Source organism: Pristis pectinata, chromosome 22 (assembly GCF_009764475.1).
Source record: "Pristis pectinata isolate sPriPec2 chromosome 22, sPriPec2.1.pri, whole genome shotgun sequence".
NCBI lineage: Eukaryota > Metazoa > Chordata > Chondrichthyes > Rhinopristiformes > Pristidae > Pristis > Pristis pectinata.
In genome coordinates, this window is record NC_067426.1 from 34142366 (window position 1) to 34156850 (window position 14485).

At 47.6% G+C, this 14485-nt stretch overlaps 1 protein-coding gene across 1 annotated transcript in view; it reads right to left on the minus strand.

Annotated features, from left to right (window-relative positions):
* Positions 1–10269, minus strand: part of smap2 (small ArfGAP2) — a 46865-nt gene extending 36596 nt beyond the window's left edge. Inside the window, exon 1 of the mRNA XM_052036080.1 lies at positions 10142–10269. Within this exon, the coding sequence (XP_051892040.1) occupies positions 10142–10253 (112 nt within the window). The 5' untranslated portion in view covers positions 10254–10269. The remainder of the gene's footprint in view (positions 1–10141) is intronic.
* Positions 10270–14485: the final 4216 nt, after the last annotated feature.

The window sequence follows — 14485 nt, forward strand, 5'->3', positions numbered from 1 at the left end:
GTAGGTCATGGTGCACAAAGAAACAGGTCACAACATTCTGGATCAATATAAATGTATTATAAATTCAATCTCAGAAGGCACAAATGCATGGATGGGAGCATTTGTTGGAGAAAAGAAATTTGGAAAATGCAGCAGGACAACCAACTGAATGCTCATGTCATTGTTGGCTCAAGGTGAATTTGGAAGTCATGGCACAAAACAGAATGGATACCTTTAGGATTGAAGATATTGACAATAAAAACACAAGAAAATAGGAGCTGGAATAAGCCACCTGCCCTCTCAAGCCTACCACACCATTCAAAAAAGCTTACAAAATCAACCACAAACAGTCAAATTAAAATGCTGACATCCAAGTCCAGGATATATACCAGCTCAGTGCTCACCAGTCCTGGAAGATCTCCAGCAGCCAGGGAACACCATATGCTTCCTCTCCAGAGACAGCCAGGTATGAATGTAACGTAACATTTAGGGCAGGCAGTCTGCATGGACAGAACCCCCTACAGATCACTGCCTGGACCAGTGAATGGCCACCTTGCACACAGCAGGAGAATGGGGCTAAAAGTTCAACCAGAATTTGAGAAGTACTTCAATAATCAAGGAGGGTGCAAACTTCTGCACTTCCTACATATGTGAAAAATGGACTTGTTGAGGTAACTGCTGACAGTATACCGAAATGCTCCAAGAGGCATCTTGTATTTCCTGGCTCCCCATTAGTTACAAGATAGAGATGCATGGAGTAGAGGCAAACAATATTTGACTGACAATATTTTTCCAGCTAAAATATATACTTCTAGCCATTGACCTTTCAAACAAATCCCAAATAACTATCTAAGTGACAAAGGTCAGCCAGAACAACGTTGAAGGAAATCTCTGCAACTGCTTTGTTTCAACATTTTCTCAGTATTTTCTTCAAAATGGTGAAACAGGTGGCAAACCTGTGTATGTGTTGCATAAAGTTACTGGTTTGAAAAAAATCCTGTTGGGAAAGAGATAGGAATACATCTGACACTGAGGGTATAGCACTGGTAACATATCACTACTATTGCCTTACTGCCACAGAATCCTTTTGAAAGAAAAAAAAGATCTGTACTTGCTATAGTGACATTGAATGAGGGGTGTATATTGGCAAGCACACAGGATAAATTTCACCAGTTTACTTTGCAAGAGCACAATCTGATTTCTTGCATCAAGAAGGCAAATGAAGCCTTGGTTTAGTGTCTCATATGAAGGATACAAAAGGTAAGTGGAGCTCCAAAGTGCATTACAAAAGTGACATACTTCAAAAACATTTCAGTGTGAAGTACCTTTGGAGATCTTGAAAGCGATGCAAAAGAAATTGCATTTATATTGTGCATTACAATGAACTGGATGCAGTACTCAAATAAATCTTGAACATGCAACCTTCCAGCTCAGAACTAAGAGTGCAATGCCTGAGACAAAACTAACATATTAAAATCAGGTGCATAAACCAATGCTTTAAAGGACAGGGAACATTAAAAAACACATCCTGTTTCTTTGAACTGAAGGAAAACTGCAGCTTGTGTTCACTGTCAAACATGGCAAACCTGCATCAGAGTCACAACTAGTGAGTATTTTATTAATATATAAAAATTAAAAAAGCAGAAACCAAAAAGGGAAGTTGGCATACACCCAACTGGCCATTTAATTTAAGCTTTAAATCCCAAGAGTGATCAGGTTGATGACAAGACACTGAATCAGAGACTGAAACATTGGCGAATTAACTCTCACTCAAGACCACATGGTTGACCTGACTACTGATGGGGAAGAGAGGATGAAATCACTCAGGCACCAACGAGGAAAGCAGGCTGCTGAAAAGTTGACAGTTTGAGGAATTCAATACCCTAAAACACTAGCAAAAGCTCCCAAAATTTTCAATGATTAAAAGTAACATTTGATACTTCAGTGAATTGTAGAGAAGCAGCTTCCGTCCACTGAAAACATGTGGAGAATGGCTGGACAAAAGCCAGCAAGAGCTCAGGTCTGACAGCTCATCCTGATGAAACTTGGTTCAGGTAACGAAGGTAATTGGATATAGGCCGGTTGGAAGAGATGGGCAAGCAAAGATCATGAGGGAAGCCAGAAAGCAAATCAGGGAAAATGAAATCCTTATGGCATTAAGCTGAGCACCATCTTGTCCAGTACCTTATTCAAAAAATCCTTGCAAACTTGGTCAGAATTAGGTTTATTATCACCGACTTTTATGTCGTGACATTTGTTTTATGGCAGCAGTACAGTGCAAAGATATAAAATTACTATAAATTACAAAATAAATAGGACAAAAAAAAGGAATAACAAGGTGGTGTTCATGGGTTCATGGACCATTCAGAAATCTGATGGCGGAGTGGAAGAAGCTGATGCTAAATCATTGAGTGTGGGTCTTCAGGCTCCTGTACCTCCTCCCCGATGGCAGTAACGAGAAGAGGACATGTCCCAGATGGTGAGGGTCCTTAGTGATGGATGCCACCTCCCTGAGGCACCGCCTCTTGAAGATGTCCTCGATGGTGGGGAGGGTTGTGCCCGTGATGGAGCTGGCTGAGTCTACAAGCCTCTGCAGCCTCTTGCGATCCTGTGCATTAGAGCCTCCGTACCAGGCGGTGATGCAACCGGTCAGAATGCCCTCCACCGTACATCTATAGAAATTTGCAAGAGTCTTTGGTGACATAAGAAATCTCCTCAAACTCCAAGTGAAGTAGAGCCGCTGGCCTCCAGAATGCTTATAAAGCCACACAACATGGAAACAGGTCTTTAAGCCCATCAAGTCTTCGTCAATCATCAAGCATCCACCTACACAAATTTCATTTTCTTTCTACATTGCCATCATCTCCCTAGATTCTACCTCACACCTACACACAAGAGGCAATTTACAGATGCCAATTAACATGTTAATTTTTAACATCCTTCATGTATTTCAGGCTCTTCCCATGCACAACCCAATAACATTCTTTGAAGTGCAGGGTGGAGACACCTGATGGCTGATAGCCTGTAGAAGGCCCCTTCTACAAATAAGATCAAAAACTCATTCTGGCTATACCAAAGAAGTTTACATACTTCTTTACCTGATCCATGTGAGCACTCAGCCATTGTACAATAAAATCATAGTTTATTTTACAGAGCAGAGCTGGATGACATATTCCAGGACTTGGATATATCTGAACAGCAAACATTGGTTATTTCATGGTTGGGGAACAAAACTCACCATTACCACTCTGGGCAAAACAATGCATTTTCCAGGCTCATCCATAGGACAAGGAACAAATTCTGGGCAACACTCAATTTTCAGTGATCCTGAACTAGCAAGTATTCAGTCCATTCAAGATTCTGTAGCATGACTGGTTTTCAGACCTTGTCACCATTGTCCATAGAAAACACCAAATTTATTCCCACATTTCATACCATTTCTCAAGATCAGGAGGCCATACCTACAGCCAAATGTTAGGGACATGTTAACTGCTGAACACAAGCAGTTGTGTGATGCAATGACAGCTAACTAATTGTGGCAATCAATCTACAACAGGAGAATTTTGAGAATTCTCCAAGTAACCTGTCCTCCCAAAAACTCTACACTTACAGTTTATGAATAATTATTTGAATCTCAAAATACTATTTTCTAAAAAACCACTACTCTAATTAATCAATATATCAACACTGTTTCCATCAAACCCTTAGGGTTCCTGTTTTCTACATTGACATGGCAGTGACTGAAATATTACTCAACTTTTGTGAAACACACACTTTGTCATCTGGTTCCACTGTTTTGTACAAATGAAATAGATTTCACAATCATTGTTTTCTAATCCCCTAAAAATTCAAAAAACAGTAGTCATATCACTGACCAATGTAAAATAGGAGAGGAGAAATTTAAAAAGACGATTGCACAATTTCATCTGCCTATTAAGCATCACAACAGTCCTCTTGATCTCACACATCTACACTTGTTTTCAACAATAAGTGGAACAGATACATCGGAACGATGTGGTTTGGTTGCACTTAAAATCATCGGTAAACACCTACAGCCAGGAGTTGCGTTAAGTCCTATAACTGTTTGTTTACAAGGTGCAGATGTCACTAGCAATGACATCATTTATTCTCTATCTGTATCTGCCGACATTGAAAAGGAAGTTAAGAATCAGTACTTTAGTGGGGCTGGAGTCACATATACAATGGGTAAGGACATAGTGCAACCAGGTGGGAAGGGACTGAGTCAAGGCTGAGGTGCTTTCTGCATGGAAAGAAAAACAACATCCATCAGGACAACGGTGTTGTTCCCTGTATGAACCTGATGCCGGCTTATAATGCGAACCCAACACATTCCCATCAACAATGGGCAAGCACACTGATGAAAAGATTGATCACAGAGGTCATTTCCCTCAGGAAGCTACAGAGCTTTATCAAATTCCCTTGCCTTGTATATTTAATCTCCACTGACACGCTAGTGACATACTGAAAGAACGTTGTGCTGCCTGAAGTATCTTTCAGATGACGTTAATCCCTTGCCTGTCTATTCACTCAGATGGATGTGTGGATCCAATGACACAACTTGAGTCAGAGCAAGGGAATTCTCCATGGTGTCGCAATCCATCAGTCAGATCTCACCAGCACTTCCCAGCGGTAGGACTGGTGTTTTGCAGTTAGGTCTGGATTATCTATGCATGCTGTTATTTGTGGCAGTCTCAGAGTTACTCACAGATGCAAAATGCCGCTGTACCCCATGTAATGCAACAGCTGAGCTCAGCCTTGTCAAGATTTCCCAGCATTTATGGCTAATGAGAAGTTACTTTCTTTGCTCATTTCATTTCAATGCTTCTAATTAGCGAGTTCAATTTTAGCATTTCCCAAATGTCATTTTTTTTAATTGTGTCAGTGACAACTTTACAACTTTGAGATATGGCAAAGCAAAGGGTGGGACACCTCCAGCAGTCAAAACTTCCTGGGGCGTTTCAGAGGACAGGCTTCCCCACTGAATGGCTGGAGGCCCATTTACCATTCAAACTACACCAATGGAGACTGGGATGCTTCAGACCAGCAAAGATAAACCATTTGCATCCAGACCAAAAAGCATGGGTGTGGAGAGCCGGTGAGGAATTATTTCATAGAATTATAGAGCATGGTAACAGGCCCATCGACAATCAAGCACCCACTTACACTAATCCATTTTTTAAAAAATTCCAGCAACTTTCCCATCAACTCCCCTTAGATTATCACGTATAAATTGAGGGCAATTTGCAGTGGCCAATTAACCTACAAACCTGCACACCTTTAGGACATGGGGAGAATTCGATCGCCTGAAGGAGACCCATGCAGTCACAAGGAGAACATGCAAGTTCCACATGGACAGAACCGGAGGTCAGGATTGAACCCCGGTCAATGGAGCTGTGAGGCAGCAGCCTGACTAGCTGCACTACTTGCCTGTCCCAAAGTGAAGGGAGTGGATGAGAAAAATCTGGCCCTATATTTCTTCATTGGGAAATACAAAGGGATGTTTTGAGAGTACATGGGTTTCTATTTGAAAGGTTTTTCCAAGGTTATATGTCTCATTTAGTTCCATGTATTTTGTTTTACACATCAATATATCATTTTAAGGAGCAATAACTTCAAAAAGGACTGAGAAAGCACTTTGACACCGAGCTTCATAGACACTTTCTTTATGATTAGTGGATGCTATGATCACTAGATCACTAAATCTTCAAAATAAAGACATTGCACTTGACTTTGTAAGATCCAGAGTTCACAGTTATTCGTTACTCTGCGAGTTATATATTCCCTATCACTCTCCCAGTCAGTTTTTAATTCAGTTTCTTCCTCTTTGGTCTTCAATCAATCCACTGTCTGCTGTGGGATGAAGTTCCACAGAGCTCAGCCGCCTCTGGCAGCTTATAATGAACAGTAACTCATTATGTACTAGTCCAGACACAAAGCGCTGACAGACCAGTTAACCATGGGTGACACTGCAGCAAGTCTCCTCGTGATACCCACATCTCCTCTTACCAGCAGATTCAGACAAAAAGATAGAGCTGCTGGTTGGCTTTCTCCTTTCTGACAGCTGAGGTCAGTCACTTCACCCCAGAGAATCAAAATGGCTGGTACCACACCAAACAACTCATTGGCTCTGTGGGCCACACAGCAAGTTCCATTTCATGACAGTATTGGCTTATACTCTATTGGGCTAAAAACACCAATTCAGTGAAAACAACGCAAAATAAAGTTATTTACTAGCTCTTCTCCAATGTTTTTTTGCTTTTACTGTTCACTCTATTAAGCATAGAGCGGCAGAGAATCCATTATAATCAGAATGATATTTCACAGCACTTCTCAAATCCACAATCCCCACCAAAGGGCAAGGTTAGCAAGTACACGGGAACCCCACCTTCTCCAGGTCACACTTCATCCGGGATTTGGAACTACATTAGCAACTAGTCATTATTAACAGCTCACAAATAAGCAGTTCAAGAAGGAAAGATTATAAATGCCTGTGATGCCCATAAATGAAAAGAAAAGCAGCTGGGACTTGTACCTCATTTCTAAAAAGCTCCTGAGAAATCTAAACACTTACCAGAAATCTGAAATAACAACAGAAAGTACCAAAGCACACAGCAAGTTAGGTATAAAACTTGTAAACGTTAGAACCCAAACACATTTTAAATTACAGAGGAGTGGTAAGAATGAAAAAAAAACAACAGGATTGTCTGTGAAAGAGATGAAGACCAGGAAAAGTTGAACATTGTCTGCTGGTGCCAGCTGAGAGACGGTGGTGAAGACTTGTTGATCGCAACTGTTCTGCCGGGAGGAGAGGTGAACGAGGACAGAGAAAGAAAAATAATGCCGCTATTGTGTCACACAAAACACTGTGGTTGCTCAAAACCTGAAATAAAAGAGAATATTGGGCACTCATCTCAGCGGTTTGGGCACAATCAACAGATTGAAAAAGACAATGAACAATACAGATTGTTCATTGAACATCAGGACTGGTCAGTAATGCAAACTGGAAAGGTTGATTATCTAAAATTGTTGAATTCGTTGTTGGGTCCCAAGTGCTACAACGTACCTAGTCAATGATATGCTGTTCCTCGAGATTACACTGAGATTACAGTGGCAGTGGTCAACACACAGGTTGGATGGAGAATTTAAGTAACAAGCAACTGGAAGCTCAGGGCCAGTTAGACTTGCAGACTGAAGAGCAGTGTTCGGTAAAGTAGTTCTCCAATCCAATCAACCAGACCATGAGTACCAATTGCAGCATGCTAAATTAGAAGTGCGAGAGAATTACTGATTCCCCAGAAAGTGTGTTTGGGTTGATGGGAATGATGAGCCTGGAAGGGCAGTTATTGTATCTCATGCAACTACAATGGGAAAATGCAGTAAGAAATGGAGTGATTGCTGGCAGAGGTGAACCAGGGAGTTGCAGAGGGTACAGCCACTTCAGAATGCTGAAAGGGGAATGGGGAGGTGGGTCAGGTGATGACATTGTGTTGAAGGTGGTGGAAATTTCAAGGGATGAATCTTTGAACATAACATCTGGAGGTGCAAAGAGTGAGAGAAAAGGGAGCCTATCCTTGCTACCAGTGGGAGAAAACTAGGTAAGAGCAGAAGTGGTAAATGAAACAGGATGCATTTGAAAGCCGTCACGGATGGAGGACAGGAAACTACAGTTTGGGAAAAAACTATGCTTTTTATAGAATAGTATATAGCATCAAATAAAGTGATCTCACCCTTGACATATTCAGAAAAAGTAAGTGAGAATGACACAGTAACACAATATATGTTAAGAAAAGTTTAAAAGGACCACCAGCCTACAAAATCTAATGCAGTGAATTTCTACACCATTTCAATTTGAGGTTAATCAGAAATACAAAGCTTTGAACAGCTAAATGTACATTCACATTTACTGCCTTGGAGATGTACTAGCAGAAAAGAAGTATTGTTTTCCCAAACCAGTTTACAGAAAGGGGGGAGGGGACTGCAGATGCTGGAATTTGGAGCAACAAACAATCTGACGGAGGAATTGTCAATGTTTCAGGTTGAAACCCTGCATCAGCACAGGCAAAGCCTAATGTATTGCCTCACCCGTTATTTACCTTGTGCAGTTCTCAGATGGTTACCAGGTACAGGATGTGTGCAAACCATACCGAACAGGAAATTACTAATTTTATACAAAAGACAGAGCAAGGCTGATAACACCAGATAATGCTGGGCCTTCTGCTGTCCAAAGACTAGCTACTGCCAGTCCAGACCTCAAATCGACAGGCCACCTGAATGCTAAATTGGTGTAGAATTTGGTGGGCCTCTACCTGTACCAAAGGTATTCCCAATGAGATCCTCTGGATATTCCTAAGAAGAGTATTATTTGAAACAGAAATTCCCAAAATCCAAGATAAGACAACAATGGACCTAACCAGGACATAAATCACTGTTGAATAACTCATCTGATAATCTTGCAGCCCTGCTGCCAAAAGCACCTTCTGCTGGTGAAAAGGAGAATTGACTGGATTTTTTAAAAAAAGTAAAATGACATCCTGGAGATACACAACTCACGTCAGAGCAACTTCAACTCCACCCAAGCTGCATTCAAAGACACGCAAAACAAGTCTGCACTGCTGATTGAAACTGGACAGGCAGCCCTGGCCCAATGCAATGACAGGGTAGAGAATTCCAAACTCAACCCATAAATCAACTCCCTCCACAAAGTAAATGCAAAACTACAAACATCCCAGCAACCATCATTTGCAACAACAGGAAATCAGCAGAATCAAGAAATGAATGGTCTCAACCACAAATGGAGATAAGACACAGACTGGTTACCAACTGTTGACTTTTGACATTTTCCACTTTCCACAAATGTGTTTTCAAGAGGAACAGCAGAATGTACGTGAACCACCACCTCCCGCAACACCTCATGATCCAGTCATGGTCATGGACATGGACAATGTCCGCAGTCTCCCCTGTAACCAAACCTGTCACCAGGCTCCCTGTTCCCCACAACAAAAATCAAACAACTGGAGGAACTCAGCAAGTCAGGCAGCACCTGTGGGTGGAAAGGGATAGTCAATGATTCAGGTTAAGACCCTGCATCAGGACTGAATCCTGACCCAGAGTTCCTCCAGCGGTTTGGTTTTGTTTTACTCCAGATTCCAGCATCTGCAGTCACGTTCCCCTGTTCCCCACACCCCCATAAACTGGATTAACACCACAGCCCATGTCCTGATCAAACTATATCCCCCTAACCAGGACTGCTACAGACAGCCCCAGGACACCCCCTCCTCCCATAACGAGGATCGGCATCGATAGCCTTCAGTGCTTTCACAACCTCTCCCCCCATGACTTCTGTCACCAGGACGCACCCCCCCCCCACCTGTCACCGGGGGTCCCTGCCCCCATCCCCCCTGACCTGTCACCGGGGGTTTCTCCATCCCTGGCACCCTCACCCCGACCTGTCACTGGGAGCCACTTCTTCCCCCCACCCACCCACCCTGTCACTGGGAGCCTCTCCCCCCCCACCCACCCACCCTGTCACTGGGAGCCTCTCCCCCCCCCACTCACCCACCCTGTCACTGGGAGCCTCTCACCACCCTGTCACTGGGAGCATCTCCCCCCCCACCCACCCACCCTGTCACTGGGAGCCTCTCCCCCCCACCCACCCACCCTGTCACTGGGAGCCTCTCCCCCCCCCCCACCCACCCTGTCACTGGGAGCCTCTCCCCCCCCACTCACCCACCCTGTCACTGGGAGCCTCTCACCCACCCTCCCTGTCACTGGGAGCCTCTCACCACCCTGTCACTGGGAGCCTCTCCCCCCCACCCACCCACCCACCCACCCTGTCACTGGGAGCCTCTCCCCCCCCCACCCACCCTGTCACTGGGAGCCTCTCCCCCCCCACTCACCCACCCTGTCACTGGGAGCCTCTCACCCACCCTCCCTGTCACTGGGAGCCTCTCACCACCCTGTCACTGGGAGCCTCTCCCCCCCACCCACCCACCCACCCACCCTGTCACTGGGAGCCTCTCCCCCCCACCCACCCACCCACCCTGTCACTGGGAGCCTCTCACCCCCCGACCTGTCACCGGGACCCCCTCATAACCCGCACCGGCCCCCGCTGGGCAGACGCGGCCCGCGGCCCCAGCGTTACCTCGGCTCCCGCAGTCGGCACACTCCCTGTTGTCCTGCAGCAGGTCGCCGAGCGCCGCCTGGTGCCGCTCATTGAGCCGCTGGGCCCGCTCCCTCTCCGCCCGGGTCGCCATCTCCCTCCGACTGCCGCCCGGAACCACCGACGTCACTTCTGGTGGGCGGGGCCACCGCAGGCGGAAGTGGGAGAGGGGAGGAGGCAGTGAGGGGAGGGGAGGGGAGGGGAGGGGGACGGAGGGAGGAGGGGGAGGGAGAGAGGGAGGGAGGAGAGAGGGGGAGGAGAGAGGGGGAGGAGAGGGAGGGGGAGGGGGAGAGGGAGGGAGGAGAGAGGGGGAGAGAGGGGAGGGAGGGAGGGAGGGGAGAGGGAGGGGGAGGGAGGGGGAGGGAGGGGGGAGGGGGAGGGGGAGGGGGAGGGAGGGAGGGAGGGAGGGGGGGGGGGGAGGGAGGGAGGGAGGGGGGGGGGGGAGGGAGGGGGACGGGGAGGGAGGGACGGGGGGGGGAGGGGGAGGGAGGGACGGAGGGGGAACGGGGGATGGAGTGGGGACGGGGAGGGAGGGACGGAGGGGGGAGGGGGAGGGAGGGAGGGAGGGGGGAGAGAGGGAAGGAGGGGGGGAGGGGGAGAGAGGGGGGAGAGGGGAGGGGGAGGGGGAGAGGGGAGGGGGAGGGGGAGAGGGGGGGAGGGAGAGGGGGGAGGGAGAGGGAGGGAGGGAGGGGAGGGAGGGGGGGGGAGGGAAGGAGGGGGGAGAGGGAGGGAGGGAGGGGGGAGAGGGAGGGAGGGAGGGGGGGGAGGGAGGGAGGGAGGGGGGGGAGGGAGGGAGGGGGGAGAGGGAGGGAGGGAGGGAGGGGGGGAGGGAGGGAGGGAGGGGGGGGAGGGAGGGGGGGGGAGGGAGGGAGGGGGGAGAGGGAGGGAGGGAGGGGGGGAGGGAAGGAGGGGGGAGAGGGCGGGGGGGGAGGGAAGGAGGGGGGGAGGGAGGGAGGGGGGGTGGGATGGAGGGGGGAGAGGGAGAGGGGGGGGGGGGAGGGAAGGAGGGGGGAGAGGGAGGGGGAGGGGGAGAGGGAAGGAGGGGGAGGGGGAGAGAGGGAGGGAGGGGGAGAGAGGGAAGGAGGGGGGAGAGGGGGAGAGAGGGAAGGAGGGGGGAGGGGGGAGAGGGAGGGAGAGAGGGGGGAGGGGGAGAGAGGGAAGGAGGGGGGAGTGGGATGAGAGGGAAGGAGGGGGAGAGGGAGGGAGAGAGAGGGGGGAGAGGGAGGGAGAGAGGGGGGAGAGGGAGGGAGAGAGGGGGGAGAGAGAGGGGGAGAGGGGGAGAGAGCGGGAGAGAGAGAGGGAGGGAGAGAGAGAGGGGGGGAGAGGGAGGGAGAGAGAGGGGGGAGAGAGAGGGGGGAGGGGAGAGAGGGAAGGAGGGGGAGAGGGAGGGAGAGAGGAGGGAGGGGGAGGGGGAGAGAGGGAAGGAGGGGGGAGTGGGAGAGAGGGAAGGAGGGGGGAGGGGGGAGAGAGGGAAGGAGGGGGAGAGGGAGAGAGGGAAGGAGGGGGAGAGGGAGGGAGAGAGAGGGGGGAGAAGGAGGGAGAGAGGGGGGAGAGAGAGGGGGGAGGGGGAGAGAGGGGAAGGAGGGGGGAGGGGGAGAGGGAGGGGGGAGGGAGAGAGGGGGGAGGGGGAGGGAGAGAGGGGGGAGGGGGAGAGAGGGGGGAGGGAGAGAGAGGGAGGGAGAGAGAGGGGGGAGAGGGAGGGGGGAGGGGGAGAGAGGGAAGGAGGGGGGAGTGGGAGAGAGGGAAGGAGGGGGAGGGGAAGGGAGGGGGAGGGAGAGAGGGGGGAGAGAGGAGGGGAGGAAATTGGGGGTGGAGAGTGAAGTGAGGGGTTGGAATCAGAATCAGGTTTATTATCCCTAAGTTATTTGATGTGAAAGTTGTTGTTTTGTGGCAGCAGTACAGTGCAAAGTCATAAAAATTACTATAAATTATGAAAATAAACAATGCAAGAAAAGGAATAACGAGGGGGTGTTCATGGGTTCATGGACCATTCAGAAATCTGATGGTGGAGGGGAAGAAGCTGTTCCTGAATCATTGACTCTGGGTCTTCAGGCTCCTGTACCTCCTCCCCGATGGTAGTAGCGAGAAGAGGGCATGTCCCGGGTGGTGAGGGTCCTTAGTGATGGATGCCACCTTCTTGAGGCACCGCCTCTTGAAGATGCCCTTGATGGTGGGGAGGGTTGTGCCCGCGATGGAGCTGGCTGAGTCTACAACCCTCTGCAGCCTGTTGTGATCCTGTACGTTGGAGCCTCCATACCAGGCTGTGATGCAACTAGTCAGAATGCTCTCTACATCTATAGAAATTTGCAAGAGTTTTTTGGTGACATACCAAAGCTCCTCAAACTCATAATGAAGTAGAGCCGCTGGCAGGCATTCATTATGATTGCGTCAGTTTGTTGGGCCCAGGATAGGTCCTCTGAGATGTTGACACCCGAAAACTTGAAGCTAGGAGGGGAGGTGGGGGAAGAGGGGAGGAGATTGGAGAAGGAGAGTTGGGGAAGAACATTTTATTAGGTTGAATTGTCAATCGTATAGATCGAGTGGGAGAATGATGGAACTTGAAAAATAGAAAGTAAAACAGTGATAGAGACACAAAGAGAAAAAGAAAACTGGAGAGGGAAGGGGACACAGTTAACAAAAAGCATCCAAAGTGAGAGACAGATGGAGAGAGAATAAAAAACCGCAGATGTTGGAAATCTGAACTAAAAAAATACTGGAAAAACTCAGTGGATCAGGCAGCATATGTGGAAGGAAAAACAGTCGATGTTTCATGTCTGAATCTCTTCGTTAGAACAAAGAAAGAGAAAAACAAGTTTGTCTGAGTAACAGAGAAGGTGGGCAAGAGGCAATGGGTGGAACAGAGGGATGTTTTTCATTGTACCTGTACTTCACCGTACTTGTGCACATGACATTAAACTTGAGTTGTTGCAGTTAAGAGGCAGTTAAGTTCCTTTGTTTAATGCATTGTGAATGTCATGAAGTTTGTGTAGTGTGCGATCTAAGCTAGCAGGCCAGCCTATACAAATGAAAGAACAAGGAAAAGCAGGACGGCATTCAGAAATGGCCTCCTCTTTACACTGATGCTCCCTGAGCCGTTGAGTTTTTTCAGCATTTTCTGTTGATAGAAGAGAGGTAAACAGAGAAAAATAAGGAAATAACAAATACTAAGAAAGTCGGGTGATAGGGGATTAGATAAGGTGTAATGTCAGGGAGTGAGATACTGACAGAGAGAGAGATAAAGACCAAGATGGTAGGAGAAAGGCGAAATGAGAAGAAACAGAGGCAGAGAGAGAAAAACAAGAAGGAAATAGTAATTATAGAAGCAGAGGAAGACAGAGAGAGGGAAATGGTGAGAAAGAGTCCGAGAGATGTGGAAAGAGCATCCACACACATGGATTGAGAACAGGAGTGGGTCACTCAGCCTCTCGAGTCTGCTTCGTGGTTTATCTGAGTGTAATCTCAACTCCGTATTACTATCGACCTACAGTAACCTTTCACCTCCCTGCTTATCAAGAATCCATCTAAGTCTGCCTTAGACATATTCAAAGACTCCGTTTCCATCACTCCTTGAGCAAGAGAGTTCCAAAGATTTGTGACTCTATCTTAAATGGACAACCCCTTATTTTTAAACAGTGATCTGAAGTCCTAGGTCCTCCGACAAGAGCAAATATCCTCTCCAATTTCACTCAATCAATCTCACTTCAACATTTAAAAATTTTTTTTTTAATTTTATTTACAGCGTGGTAACAGGACCTTCTGGCCCAACGAGTTCACTCCGCCTATTTGAAACCCAAATTAACCTACCCGTACGTCTTTGCAATGTGGGAGGAAACCGGAGCACCCGGAGGAAACCCACGCAGACACGGGAGAATGTACAAACTCCTTACAGACAGCGACGGGAATCGAACCCCGATCGCTGGCGCTGTAATAGCGTCGCGCTAACTGCTACACTACTGTGCATCTTTTATGTTTCAATCAAGTCGGCTTTTACTGTTCTAAATACGAGTGAATTTAAGGTCAGACAGTCTAATCATTCGTCACAAAACAACTCACCCATTCCGTGCATCATTCTAGTAAACCACCTCTGAACTGCTTCAAATACATTTACATTCCTCCTTAAATAAGGAGAATGATATGATACAGAGGATCCAGATGTGGCCTCACCAGTGCCCTATATTGGTTTATTATTATCACTTGTACCAAGGTACAGTGAAAAACTTGTCTTACCTACCATTCATGCAGATCAATTCATTACACAGTGCATTGAGGTAGTACAAGGGAAAACAATAACAGAATGCAGAATAAAGTGTTACAGTTACAGAGAAG